This window comes from Furipterus horrens, unplaced genomic scaffold (genome assembly GCF_987537825.1).
Source record: "Furipterus horrens unplaced genomic scaffold, mFurHor1.1.pri manual_scaffold_2, whole genome shotgun sequence".
Taxonomy (NCBI): domain Eukaryota; kingdom Metazoa; phylum Chordata; class Mammalia; order Chiroptera; family Furipteridae; genus Furipterus; species Furipterus horrens.
Window position 1 is genome coordinate 5,250,555 of NW_028327172.1, and position 13,128 is coordinate 5,263,682.

The following is a 13,128-nucleotide window of genomic DNA, read 5'->3' on the forward strand; positions in this document are numbered from 1 at the left end:
GTAGAATCCCTTATCAAGGCGCAGACGGGGGGGTGTGTGTGTTATTCTCCCTCCCTGGGAAGTGTGCCTCGGGCGTTGGCCACTCTGTTTACGCCTAGATTAGAGCCCTACTGCCTACCGGCCTGCCCTGCACGGTGATGAGCGGCAGGGGTCAGGCCCAGAGCTGGCGAACTGTCCTGGGGCAGCACAGCAGCCAGAGCTGCGCAAGCTTTGCGAGTGGGCCGAAGCCCGGTGCTTGATGGCAACCCGGCTGGAGCAGGCCGTCTCGTCTGCCAGGGGCACCAGCTGAGTGGTGTGCAGGAGGCAGGTAACTGTTCAGCAGGGCATGGGTATGAGCAACCTGAAAGCCTACGTGGGCAACTTCGAGGTCCTCTCCTCTCGGTCTCAGAAGTTGTGGGGGCGTTTTTGTGTGCGCTAGAGGAAGGAGCACCCCCCCCCCCAAATGTGCAGGCTTCCCCAGGAAGGCCTGACATCTGGGTCTGGCTCCGTCTCGGCAGGGGGAATCCTCCGTTTCCTCTGTAAGAGAAAGCCTTTTACCTCAAGGTCCCAAGTGCTGTGGGCCAGGGCCAGGCAGCCTGTATGGGACTGAGGAATGGGGGTGTCTGGGACCCCAATCACCCCTCACTACCTCTGTCTTATGTACCAAAGCCGGAGGCCCTGTCGCCATCTCTCTCCAGGGTTTGTCTGGCCTCCAAGAAGCCTGGGAGACGGCAACTTCAAACCCTTCTGCTTCCGCCGCTCGTCCCTCCCACCCGTAGGGCACTCACTGGCTCCCAGGCCCTTCCCGGAGGCGTCTTCCCCTCTCCCGCTGAGGGGCCCCTTGGCCCGCTAGCTCGGACCCACCCATTTCCTGTGTTGCCCCAACTCCTCCCCGACTCAGGGTGGAAAGTTTCTCTCCCCAAGATGGGCGGCTCCTTCTCTTTTCTTCCCAGCTGGCCAGGAAGGCCCCGAGTGAGTGGGGAAGGAGGTTGGGCTCTCGGGCCTCCAGCCAGAGAGGGGAAGTGACTCGCCCGCAGGCACCCAACAGCCGGACCAAGCAGGGCCAGCCTGGAACGCTCCGCAACCCGGCGTGGGAAGGGGAAGATCCGAGCCCGCCACAGCCAAGCCTTTTTTTCTCAGGGACTTGGCGCCACCTGCCGGCGGAGCGCGGGACCGCCCTTGCCAGAAACACCGCTATGTTCCCGCCCCAGAGCCAAGCAGTCAGAATACTGGACCGGTGAGACTGTTTATTTATCTACGTGCCCAGGAGGCTGGCGCCTAAACATAAATATCCAGCACGGAGCCTTGGCCCTCCCGGCTGTGGGTGGGTGCAAGGAGTCCTGGAGCCCTTGTCTAGGGGAGTGGAACCCAGGGAACAGAGCTGGGATGCCCCTGAGCCAGCAGCTGCCAAAAGCAGCAAAAGGTGGAAAGGAGATGAGAGCCAGGCACTCATCCCAATCCCAGAGACGCCAAGGGGAATGCACGATGCTTTGGGCCCCACTACCAGCGTGAAGGTTAGGCAAGCCGGGGTGCACACATGTGAAAGAAATGGAGGTCCAGTGCCATGGGCACAGGCTGTAGCCCCAGTGCCAGCTAACCCGACAGGAGAGAGGGGGCTGGCAGTTGTGCCCCCGAGGAGCCCAGGCCGTGCCCTCCCGTGGGTGAGGTGGTATGGGGGGAAGCAGGCACTATAGTCTTGAGTACTTGCTAAGAGGTGAGTTTCTGAGCCTTTTGCGTGCGTACATGCCTCCCACCCACCCCCAGTTCTTCAGAGGTTGATATGGAAGGCATCTTGCAGCCACTGGTCACGAGCATTGTGGGTCTGGGGCACAGTGAGGGGTGGTGGGTCCGGGGGCAGGCTGGCATCAGGAGGCTCGTCGTCATCAGACAGGCCGGCATCAGGTGGGTAGGAGCTGTCTGAATGCAGGGAGGATGACAGGTCCTGGCACAGGCTCAAGTCTTGGCACAGGTGCTTGTAGTCCTGAATTGACTCATACAGGCCCCACAGCTGGCACAGCAGGGACATGTCCAGCTGCCGCAGCCCCACCTGCAAAAGACTGAGGGTGGGCTGGGGTTGGGGACCAGGCCACCCTTAGCCCAAACCACAGCTTTAGCCAATCTTCCCACACTTTCTAAGCAAAGTTTACGTGGACAGACACCACCTGCAAACTGTGAATCTTTGGGCAACTCACTGACCCTCACCTGTAAAAAGAGGTTAACATTCATCTAGCAGGATGGAATGAAATAAGACCAAGTAAGGCATTTAAAAATACACGGTGACTATTGCTATAAACGGTGGCTGTAATTACTATTACCATGTTCCCTCTGACCCAACTGGCTTGTGCATGTCCTGAGACCCAGGCCGCACGTCCCCGGTTCCGTGCCTCTGCGCTCCACCCCACCTTGGGATTCCCAGGCTCGGCCTCGGCAGCAGCAACCCCCACCCAACCTCCTGGCCCGGGGCCTAGCTACTCACCATCTCTTTGCGCAGCGCCGCTAATGCCGAGTCCAGGTTGAGAGGGCGACGCGGCCCGGGGGGACCGGCGGCAGGTCCGGCGTTGGCGGCGCCTGTAGCACCACGGGGCCCTTCGGGGACGCGGGCCGCACGGCTCAGCTCATCGTGGATGCGGCTGCGCTGGCTGTAGACGCGCTCCAGCTCCCGCCACGAGCCCCCGCTCGCGTTAAGGAGACCGCTGAGGCCGCGCGGCAGCGGCGGGAGTCCGGCCAGGGCGCAGCCCGCGCCGCCCGGCACATCGGCCAAGGGCAGCCCATTCATGGCCGGGCCGGCGCGGACAACGATGCCACCTCTTTCCCTCCAACGCTCTGCCTGAGCTACCGCCCGCAGGCCCCCGCACCCCCGGGGCCCCACCAGCAGAGCCCAGCAGCCGCCCCGCAGGCCGGGCTTTGTTCCTTCCCCGCCGCCTCTGACTCCGCCCCTGACCCACCCCCTACGCATGGGCGGGGCCTCTCTTAAAAGGGCGACGGCTGTGGGACCACGTCGCCCTGGGTCCCCGAAAGCTGAGTAAAGAATAGGTCACAGACAAAAGGAAGACAGAAAAAGAGACGGAAGAGGCCACAAGCAGCGGGCCCGGCTCCTTCACAGTTCTTTATGCTCCTCCCCAACATTGTTTCATTATTCTGCCCAATTATAACTCCCCAGGAAAAGGCTCTAAAATTGCGGGTCAGGAGACCGAGGTAAATCCATACTTGGTCCCTAAAGTACAACCTGACACCCTGTCAGTCTGAGTACCTGGGCTGGGCATAAGGTGGGAAAAGATGATGGTTTTAGGGTGCTTCAGGGAAAGAGAAGCAACCAAGGGGATTAGAATCCCAATCCCACTCAAGGGTGGGGAATGAGAGCGCTGGATGGCTCAGGAGGCTACAGAGGAGCTGCAAAGGTCCATCCCTCTTGTTCCTGCCTTTGAGGTCCTCTCCCACCCTGTCATCCTCTGAGAGGGGAAACTGAGCAGAAACAAGCCCAACTCATATCTCAGGGCATCAAGGAGATCAAACAGTGGTAGGACCAGAGGCCAAAAGCAGGAAATAGGCGAGCGGAGCTGGGGCTGCCATGCACACTCGGAACCACGAGAAGAACAAACCACACAAGAAGAGCCGCTGTTTTTCTAGAGGGTTTTTCTCGGGGTGGGGGTGAGGGGATCTCTTAGTGTTGCAGCTGCTGCAGGCTGTTCAGGGCCTCAGCACAAGCCCGGATAAGGCTACACAGCTGGATGCTAGTCTCCAGGGAGGTGCTAGAGCCCAGTTCAGCTGAGGCCCAGTTCAGCTTCTGCAGGAGGGCCCCCTGTGTGCTGGCCATGACATCTGCATTTGGAGGCACAGCAGGAGGGGGCGACCCCTGGGCTGCCTTGAGCCCTGCTGCAGCTCCCTCACAGTGCTCTGGACGGGGTACTGGGGGCTGAGGGGTGGGCCGAGAGCCTGCAGGGAGCTCCAACGCAGAGGCGAGTTGGTGCTCCCGAGCTTGGGAGAGGGCAGCCTGGGCATTCAGAGCTAAGAGAGGAGAAATCAGGTGGAATAGTCAGAATGCCTGGCCCATCCTCAGCCCTGAGCCACCTCCTTACTCTCTACTGCTCTGCTGTTTCTGTGCTTGACATGTTTCCCCTGCCACTCTATAAAGTAACTCATTCATTTTCTTCTTTGTATCTCATTTGCTTAGGTCCTTGATTCATCTCTTCCATCAAGACTATGCCTGATGGAGCCGGGACTCTCCGTAGTGTCTGACACACAGGAGGTGCTCAGTGCTCTTACTGAATGCATGCTCCTCTACAGAGCTAAAAGGAGAAAGCACCTTACCTCAGTGCTACCCAAGGACGCCACTGTCACCTCCTAGGCCTACTGTTCCCAGGGCTCTATCAACGTCTTTCTACAGCAAACACACTCAGCCCCTCACCCGGATTGTCTTTATCCACGTCCGAGTCGAGCTCCTGACAAGCCACGCAATAGATCTGCCGCTGTTTGTTCTGGAGGAGGATCGTCTGGGGGCCAGAAAGCACAAGGGGCAGGGGTGAGACCCTGGGCCATGAGGTCCAAAGAGAAGAGGCGGCGGGAGGGCCGTGCGGCCTAGCCTACGGCCCCATCCCCGATTCCACGTCCCGAGTCTCTCCTCACCCCACAGTCCGCGCACGTCTCGCCCAGCATGCGGTAACCACGCAGCAGGTAGTCGCCCATGAGCGCGGAGATGCGATCCTGCCGCTCCCGTCGCGCTTGCAGCACCTTCGTTTCCGCTTCGGTCGGAGGCTCCCAAGAGAAACCGTCGACTTCTGGGGAAAGAAAGGCACAAGGGGCCTGGGTTTCCTGCCGAAGCAGGCTACCTCCCGTACCCCGCAGCCGGAGACCCCCGCAGCTCAAGTCCGCACCAGCGCCATTCAGAGCCATGTTGCCGTTGTCGCCGCTCGGCTCAACGGAAGTGACGCACAGGTCGAGCGCCTGTCTCGGCCCCTCCCCCTCCACGTTGGGCAAAGAACGAGGGCGGAAGTGACGTACAGAGCGCTCCTCGGAGGTAGCGGTTCCCAGACTGGGGCGTGTCCGCTGCAGGCTTGACCCTGCGCAGTTCGCGGCCCCCAACGGGAAGCCAGGGGACAAAAATTTTCGACTGGCGGGCGTGGCCTCGGGAGAGACTTCTCCGCGGTAACTGGGCTCGGATCACAGGGCCCGGAAGTGACTGAGCGGCCGCCCTTTCTGTCCGCTGCTGTTAGAGGCCACCTCCGGGCTCGAGGAATCCCCGCTGGCCCCCGCCTGTCCAGGGCTTTCCCTTTCCGCGCAGGCGGGGCCATTGACAGGAGGGGCACTGGCGTCATCACAACACCCTTGCTGATAACCAGTGGCCCCTTGCTCGCGCGTGGAGGCTTTTCAGGCCTCAGTACTTATCAATTCGACCTGCAAGGCAGACCAGGCAGAGATCGTTCTCGCTTTCCATGCCTTTCAGCCTATTTGCATGGTTGATGTCCCAGTCTTCCACCTCCTACCTGTCCTAAGGCCGGGGACTGGTACCAAGTCAGCTCCCAGCTTTTTTGAAGTTCAGCCCTTTTTTCAGTGCTGAATGGGGAAAAATAAATAAATTTAAAAATAAAATGTAAAAGAGCACTGTACTGGGTATGTGCAGTTCCGGTAGCACCCACAGCTGAGTAGCGCTTGCTAGAGAGTGGGTGGGGCTAAAGGGCTTGTTACACAAGCCAGTGACCATTATGCTTTCCTTGGGTGAGTTGCTATTGAAATTACTAGTGCTCCCCAACATTGGTCTTGCTGGTCCCCCCTCCCTTCTGTGTTATCTCCATACACATCCTCTCCCTTATTAGGTTTGGAGAAGCCAGATGGGGCAGGCAGTGGTCTGCAGATGTGCAGCCTCAAGGCCTTAGGCCAGGACTCAGACCCCCATAATCTCATCAGCAACCTTCTCCTTCAGTTTGACAGTATGTGCTTCTGCAATATTACCTGAACACTGAGTGCCTTCCTTCTGGCTCCATCTTCCTCTACACATAGAGTCTTCGGAACTGCCATTTTCTGACACTTGCTGCCTATTGCTCTTAAGAGAGTCCTGTGCTCCTCTTCACTCTGGCCATCTACCAGCAGGCTCTTGGGCAGCAGTATAGCTGACTTAGGGCCTGACTCCAGGTCAGTTCTGCCAAGCTGACTAGAAGGACTCTTGGACTCTAGCCTGTACACATGGACCTATCAGATCCATGCTGCCTTCGGCTCTCAGCCCCACACTGAATTCTTCAATACACCCTTCTGTGTCATGGCCAATGTCAATTCAACAGCCTATTCTTCCTGGCACCAGCTAAGACCTTTATGCTCACCCTCCCATTTAATCCCTTTCATTTTTTCATGTCAACCTTCTGGGGTAGGTACTACTGTTATCCCCATTTTACAGAGCAGGAAATTGAATAATTATTTAAAAATATAAATCAGATCACGTCGTTCTTGCTTAAAACCCTCTGGCATCTTCCCATTGCATTTAGATGAAAATCCGAAGTCTTTACTATGGTCTCCAAGTCTAGCCCTTGGCCTCCCACCCTTCCTCCATTCTTCATCTCCCACTACTTAAGGGGATTCATATCATCTGTCTGCCTGCCTCAAGTTCCACAGGAGGGTAGACAAGGCACAGGCTTGGAATCAGGCCGACCTGGGTTTGACCTGGGACCTGCTGCTCACTGGCTATGTCACCTGGAGTAATTTACCTCACCTCTCTGGACTTCACTTCCTCATCTGCAAAGCATTGTAGCTGTGGTTGCTGAGTCCACCAAATGTGAAATAAATAATGTCAATAACAACCCTGCTGCCCAACAGAGGGCTCTGGATGGCAATGTTTTCAGCTAACTGTGGAAACAAATCATGACTGATCGAACCATCTAGAGCACTGTGCCAACACTAAGGGTCTCTGCTATGGTGAAACTGACAGGAATCAAGTTGTTGATCAAGCCTGCACTGTCCAGATTGTCTCCATTTCTGCCTGGATCCATCATTGCACCAGACATGGCAACATGTCCACCATCATTGAGGGGGCACGAAGTAAAGGACTCTATATTCTGAGTTCTTCCCTGTCCTTGACAGGGGTAAGCATGTACAAGGTCCCAGAAAGGCTGGTGGTAAAGCCAATTTACAGCAGTCATGGTGGGTAGACCAGTTGTCTAGGAAGCAGTGGGCTTGGGCTTTTTCATACTGTTCCCTCACCAAAGGATTTAGCACACCCTCTTGTGAGATAGCCCACACCTGTGGCACTGTGGATATGGCAGTAGTTAACCCCATTCCTGAGTGATAACACACACCATGGTGGCATTTTCACACACAACTCAATTACAGTTGTCCCCCCCACCCCACTGCCTCATTTAGGGGTCAAGTTCAAATGGCATTGAGTGGCTTTTGCTATATAGCTGCCACTCTGAATATCATAACTTAGGTTATTGTAGTTTTACATTAACAGGCTCCAAAAAGGAGTTGGCTTTCCTTTTCATTTTTCACTGCAATGTGAACTAACCTGACATCTCTGTGATACAGAAAAGGGCCAGATGATACAGTGATAAAAATAATAATATTCAACTTCTGGTGTATGTTTTCTTTGGGCTGGGCACCGGGCTAAGAGATTTTCATGACTTCTCTCATTTAATCCTCAGGACAACGCTGGTGTTAGGTTTTACCATCTCCAGTCCAATTTGCAGATGAAGAAGCTGAGGCTGGGACAGGTTAAGTGATCTGTCCCCCGTCACCTACTGGGATGTGGCAGGGCTGGGGCTCCACCCTGACAGCACATGGCTAGAGCCTCATTCTCACCAGTGGACTTTTTCTGCATTTGAAAGGTAGAGAAGAGTAGTAGGGCTGAAGATCCTCTCTGATTTATCAAGAGTGAAGATAGGTTCATTTCATTTTCCAATCCCATCTCTCAGTGCCCTTCATCACAGATATGACACATCAGAGGGACTCGGTGACAACCACTTTCCATAAAGTGTCATTGCAGAGAGATGCTTTAGGGGAGAATTGTCCCCTCCAGGCCTCTGAAACTTCCAACCCTCAACTTTTTTTTTTTAATCATCACACAAGAATATGCTTATTTCTTTTAGAGAAAGAAGAAGAGAGAGTAGAGAGAGAAACATTGATTGGTTGCCTCTCATCTGCACCCTGACTGGTGATCGAACCCTTAACCTAGGCATGCGCCCTGACCAAGGATTGAATCTGCAATCTTTTGGTGTTCAGGACGATGCTCCAACCAACTGAGCCACCTGGCCAGGGCCAACCCTCATCTTTAGAACTGATGAGCAGCCCCCTCCATCCCCCGCCCTGTAGAGTCTAGAAGCTTCCCAAAGACATTCAGAACTCAGAGAGGAGGCACAGAGCCTGGTGACAGTCAGCTCTCTTTCACTGGTAGCTCTCCTCCCACCAGCCAAGCCAGCATGGCTCCCAGACCCACATAATAATAAAAAGAATCAATATGTACAGAGTGCTTACTATGTGGTCAGCATCTACTAAGGACTGTCTAAATGTCAGCTCATTTGAGTCCCTGTTACACATGAGGAAAAGGAAGCACACAGAAGTTGAAGAATTTTCCCAGTTCCCATGGCTGGTACAAGATGCAGCCAGGAAAAAGTAATGCCAGAGAACAACCGCGGGGCTAAGCTCCCTCCTGAAATGTACCTTCTCTTGTGCAGGCTGCTGCTGCCCTGCCCAGCCGATTGCCCCGACGAGGCTTTAGGAGCCTGGGTTTCAGTCCTGGCTCCGCTGTCAACCAGCTGTGTAACCTCAGCCAAGCCCCTTGCCTTCTCAGGGTCTAAAGAACCCCTCTGCACAGGGAGCCCTTCCCTAACATTTAAGCAGTCTGGCCAGTCCTTGGGCTTGGGTCCCATGGCTCCTCTTTGTCCCCTTCCAGGAAAGCCCCTCATTGCCTTTGGGGTCCCACCCACCTATCTTTAGGACATCTGTGGGACCCCTTCATTTCTCCATCCCAGGAGCACTTTGTAGGTTTTGGGTCACGCAGACCTGAGTTCAGCCCCAATGTCTTATCACCAGATGACCAGAGTCTAATCGTTACATCTTGTAGAGCCTCGGCTTCCCCCTTTGTAGGGTGCTGGGAGGATGAAACACCACGACAGTACGAAGTACACAGTAGGTGCTGGGTGCCCTTGTGGCCTCACTCCATTCAGCTAACAAACTTCAGCAGCCTCTGTGTGTAGCCCTGGGCTAGACTCTGGAGTCTGTGCCTTCCTGGGAGGATGAGGCAGACAATCAGCCAGTAAGGAAACGCAGAAAGAAGAACGCTTCAGGTTGTGAAGGGTTGCAGCAGGACACAAACAGGCCATGCGACCTAGAGGGCCAGGGCGCTTGTTTTAGAGAGAGACACACACAAGCGCCTCCCAGGGCAGGAACTGCAGGCCGAGGCAAAGGCCTGAGCTCAGCACCACGGGTGCTCAGAGGACTTGGTAGGTACAGGTGAGCGAAGAGCAGCCGCTGAAGGTTTTTAAAGCAGGGAGGAACAGGGTGGGAATTAGGTTTTACAAAGCCACCCTGGTCCCCCTTCCCCCTTTCTCCTTTTCCCCTTCCCTTGCTCCTACGGGGGTCCCTTAAGGTGGACCGGGAGCTTCCCTCTTACCTCTAACCCCTTCCCTCCTTTCCCTCAATAAACCTGGTGTAAAAAAAAAAAAAAGAGCCACTGGCACCAGGTGGAGGAGGAACCGGAGCAGGCAAAAATGGTGCCGTAGGCCTGTCAGGCAGCAGAAATTATCTGGAATGACCACAGAGGTTATGGTCTCCTTGGACTGACAGAACATACATGTTGGAGGCATGGAAATGTGCCAGTAGGTTCTAGGAAGATGGGGTGGCCCGGTGTGGGAATACAGGAGATGAAGACAGAAAAGTTGGCTAGGCCAAAGATGCCACATGCATGGACTGTCGCAGTCTGCCCTGCAGACCCACCCTGCATCCTCTTCCTCCCTGCTCCAGGCCCCAAGGCTAATATGTGCTGTATCCACCCAGGCCCCCCTTGCCTGAAGGATACTTTGGGGTTCAGTGCCTGGGAGGCTCCACTGGGCAGGAAGAGGTTAGCACCCTCTCTTCGGGCTGCAGGCGGACAGCAGCTGCGGGTCCCTGCTGAAGGCCATAGCCCCAGCTCCTGCGGCTCTTCTCCAGGGACAGGTTAGCGGCTCCCTCTCCTAATCCCTTTAGGGGGGCTCTGCTGCCCTCGGTGGTCTCCTTAGTCCTTTGTAAACAGTTTCTCCATTCTAGTCCCCTCAACTACCCACTTTGAGGGTGCTCTCTGTCTCCTGCTGGGCCCGCAGCTTAAGGAGTTTGGCAGTGACAACAGGTAACAGTTATTGAGCCCTTGTCATGGGCCCAGCACTGGGCTGGGGGCTCGCTTTCACTGCTCTGAGCCATTGAGCCCCCTGAGAAGGGCTGTCCTCACTCTCATCATACTCTCAGCAGCATTTGACACTGTTGCCTCCCACCACCCCAAAACACACACCCTTCTTGGCTCTTCCCTGCATCACACTCCTGGTTTCCCTCTCTGCTTCCTCCAGCTGTGCTTCTAGTCCCTTCTGGCTCTGCCTCCTCTCCCGACCCAGGAGTGGTGACCTCCCTTGTTCGCCCTGGCCCCCTTCTCTCCTGAGCGAAGCCCATCTTTTCCCATGGCTGGAAATGCCCCTGTATGCTGACGACCCTGAGTCTACGTCTCCAGGGGTCTCCACTTGGAGGACATGAGCATCTCTACCTCAGCAAGTTCTAACCAGAGCCCTGTATGCCATCTGCCCCTCGGCACCCTTCCCTCCACCCAGTTTCTAGATTCCACCTCCCAAATACATCTCCACTGCATCCAAGCTCCATCAGCTCTCCTGGGATAATGGCAACAGCACCCCCTCTGGGCCTGATACTGCCCCCTTGCAAAGAAAATAAAACCCAGATTCCTCACGTGGCCTCCCACCTCCCAAAGCTCCCCCCTTCCCATTCTGTTGCCCTGAGTGCCTTCCCTCCATTCCTACAAGAACTGGATCGCTTCCTCATCCCTCAACCCTTTGTGGCCCCTGCGCACCCCCTTTGTGATTTGTCACTTCGCCAGTCCCCTCGATCCCTCAGGCCTCCTGTAGGCTTCCCTCCAGCTCGACTGGCTGCTCACCCAGTAAATTCCTGCTACTCCTCTAGCTTAGAAGTCCCTTTGGCAGAGGGGCTTCGTGGACCTACAGGTCCCACCACCACTCTTGCTCCCAGCTCCTGGCTCTGCTGTTACGGCACTGACCTCTGTTGTAGCCACAGCCAGGTGTGGATTGACGTGCCGCATGTCTGCCTCCCCCAGTACAGAAACTCCAGGAGGGCAGGGATGGGTTCTATTTCTTTCTTTCTTTCCCTTTTTTAAATATTTTATTTATTTTTATTTTTCAAGTTTTATTTATTTTTTAGAGAGAGGGGAAGGAAGGGAAAAAGAGGGGAGGGAAGAGAAAGAAACATCCATGTGCGAGAGAAACATCAATCAGTTGCCTCTCACATGCCCCCAAAAGGGGCCGGGGGGGACTGGCCCACAACCCAGGGACGTGCCCTGGCCGGGAATTAGGAATCGAACCAGTGACCTTTCACTTTGTAGGCTGACGCCCAACCCACTGAACCACACCAGGGCTGGTTCTATTTCTTAGCAAGAGCTTGGCATGGGATAGTCCTCAGTTTGTTGAATGACTAGGTCCCCATTTCACAGGTGAGGAAGCTGAGGCTTAGGGAGGCTGCAGCTCCAACCCTGCCCTGTGGACTATGCTGTGTTCCAAAGTGAGCCACTTCCTCCTCTAGGCAGAGGAGGATCAGGTTCTGATGGGTGTGAGGAAAAAAGGATTATCAATTGCTCAGCCAAGCACCAGTATTATTCCCTGCCTCAGCATGTGACCTGAGCCCTGAGAGCAGGTGGGGCTACTCCCCCTCACTCTCTCCTGGATCCCAGCAGCAGGGAAACCCTGGGGATAAGGGCTTACCCCTGTCCCACTCCTGCAACACCAGCCTGAGCAATTCAGGAAGGGGCTCCACTAAAGGGTTTCCTTCGGTCCTCCCAAATAAATCTACCATCAAAGTAAAAACCACGAGTTCCTTGGACAGGTGCGCCTGAAGGACAGATCCTGAACCCCACCCCACCCCCACCCCGCTCCTTCATTCAGACTGTTATCCCTGATGCCCAACAGGACGGGGTTTGGTGCCATCTTGACTTAGCAGCATCCTGCTCTGGACATACCCTGGTCACACCCACCCCCTGCTGAGTTCTGTGAGTCAGAGACTGAATCCTGGGGTGTCCCGGGCAGGCCATCCCCCTTATGGCCTGGGCCCCAGGACTCTGTAGCCCTCAAGAGCCTCCCTTCCAGACCAGTGGACAGGCCTGGCTCCTCTCCAGCCTTGGCCAAACGCAAGGCCTCTCCCCAGCCCCTGCCAACCCCTGCCCTGGAGCCCTGTTGTGCCTCTCCCCAGGCCCCTGGGCCCTCAAGCAGCACCCCCCTCCTCCCGGCTGTTAGCCTGGGAAGGGGGCCAGGCCCTGAGCTCAGACCTTGGCGATTCCAGTGTCTGAGGCCCAGAGCCAGCCCCGCCAGCCAGGCCAGACAAGGAGAGGGGGAAGGGGGGGGTGTACGGTGGGCACCAGGAAGCCATTTAGAGGGGGGTTGGTAGGGGATCTGGGATTCCAGCTGCGTTCTTTCTGCTCCTCTTCAGGGACCCCCCACTGAGCCCCTGGCCAAAGGGCAACGCCCCTCAGTCCCTAGCCCAACGAGAAGGGACCAGGACAACTGGCAAGTGACTTTGGGGTGATAGGACCCTCACATGTGCAAGGGAGGCTGGGAAAAGGCTGAGGCCTGGGTTCCAATCCCACCTGGCCTCCCCTCCTCCGAGTGGCCTAGGCAAGGCCGCTCCTCCGCTCCCAGCCTCGGTTTCCCGCTTCGATGGGGCGGGAAGAGGTCTAGGCTGGCCTCCCCGCCCCGCCCCGCCCCGCCCGGAGGAATCTGGTGGCCGGGCCCGTGGGCCCAGGTGAGGGCCCTCTGGCATGGGCCCAGCGCGAGGCGGCGGGTTCCGGCGGGGCGGGCATCTGGGGTGGGGACCGCCCCCCGCCTCCACCCGCCCGCACCCCCTCGCTCCTCCAGGCGGGAGCGGCGACGCTTTAAACAGAAAAAAAAAAAAACTGTCTCCCTGGCCGGA

The 13,128-nt window shown here is 56.3% G+C and overlaps 2 protein-coding genes and 1 long non-coding RNA gene across 4 annotated transcripts; 1 reads left to right on the top strand and 2 right to left on the bottom strand.

Annotated features, from left to right (window-relative positions):
* Positions 1-47: 47 nt before the first annotated feature.
* Positions 48-5,577, top strand: LOC150017504 (uncharacterized). Its single transcript, XR_016507481.1, has 3 exons — positions 48-307; positions 1,120-1,216; positions 4,151-5,577. It is a non-coding gene; the product is annotated as an uncharacterized LOC150017504 (long non-coding RNA).
* Positions 1,207-3,530, bottom strand: FAM89B (family with sequence similarity 89 member B). Its single transcript, XM_090258594.1, has 2 exons — positions 2,456-3,530; positions 1,207-2,026 (listed from the first exon to the last, which is right to left on the bottom strand). Exons 1-2 carry the CDS (start codon positions 2,933-2,935, stop codon positions 1,748-1,750), a joined length of 759 nt encoding a protein of 252 aa, XP_090114720.1. The 5' UTR covers positions 2,936-3,530; the 3' UTR covers positions 1,207-1,747.
* ZNRD2 (zinc ribbon domain containing 2) lies at positions 3,596-4,934 on the bottom strand. Of its 2 annotated transcripts, XM_090258610.1 has the most exons (4): positions 4,851-4,934; positions 4,603-4,754; positions 4,385-4,469; positions 3,596-3,984 (listed from the first exon to the last, which is right to left on the bottom strand). In XM_090258610.1, the coding sequence occupies exons 1-4, from the start codon at positions 4,867-4,869 to the stop codon at positions 3,641-3,643; spliced, it is 600 nt and encodes a 199-aa protein (XP_090114736.1). In that variant the 5' UTR covers positions 4,870-4,934; the 3' UTR covers positions 3,596-3,640. The 2 variants fall into 2 exon arrangements, with proteins under 2 accessions (XP_090114736.1, XP_090114731.1); XM_090258605.1 differs by having other exon boundaries at positions 4,603-4,884.
* Positions 5,578-13,128: the final 7,551 nt, after the last annotated feature.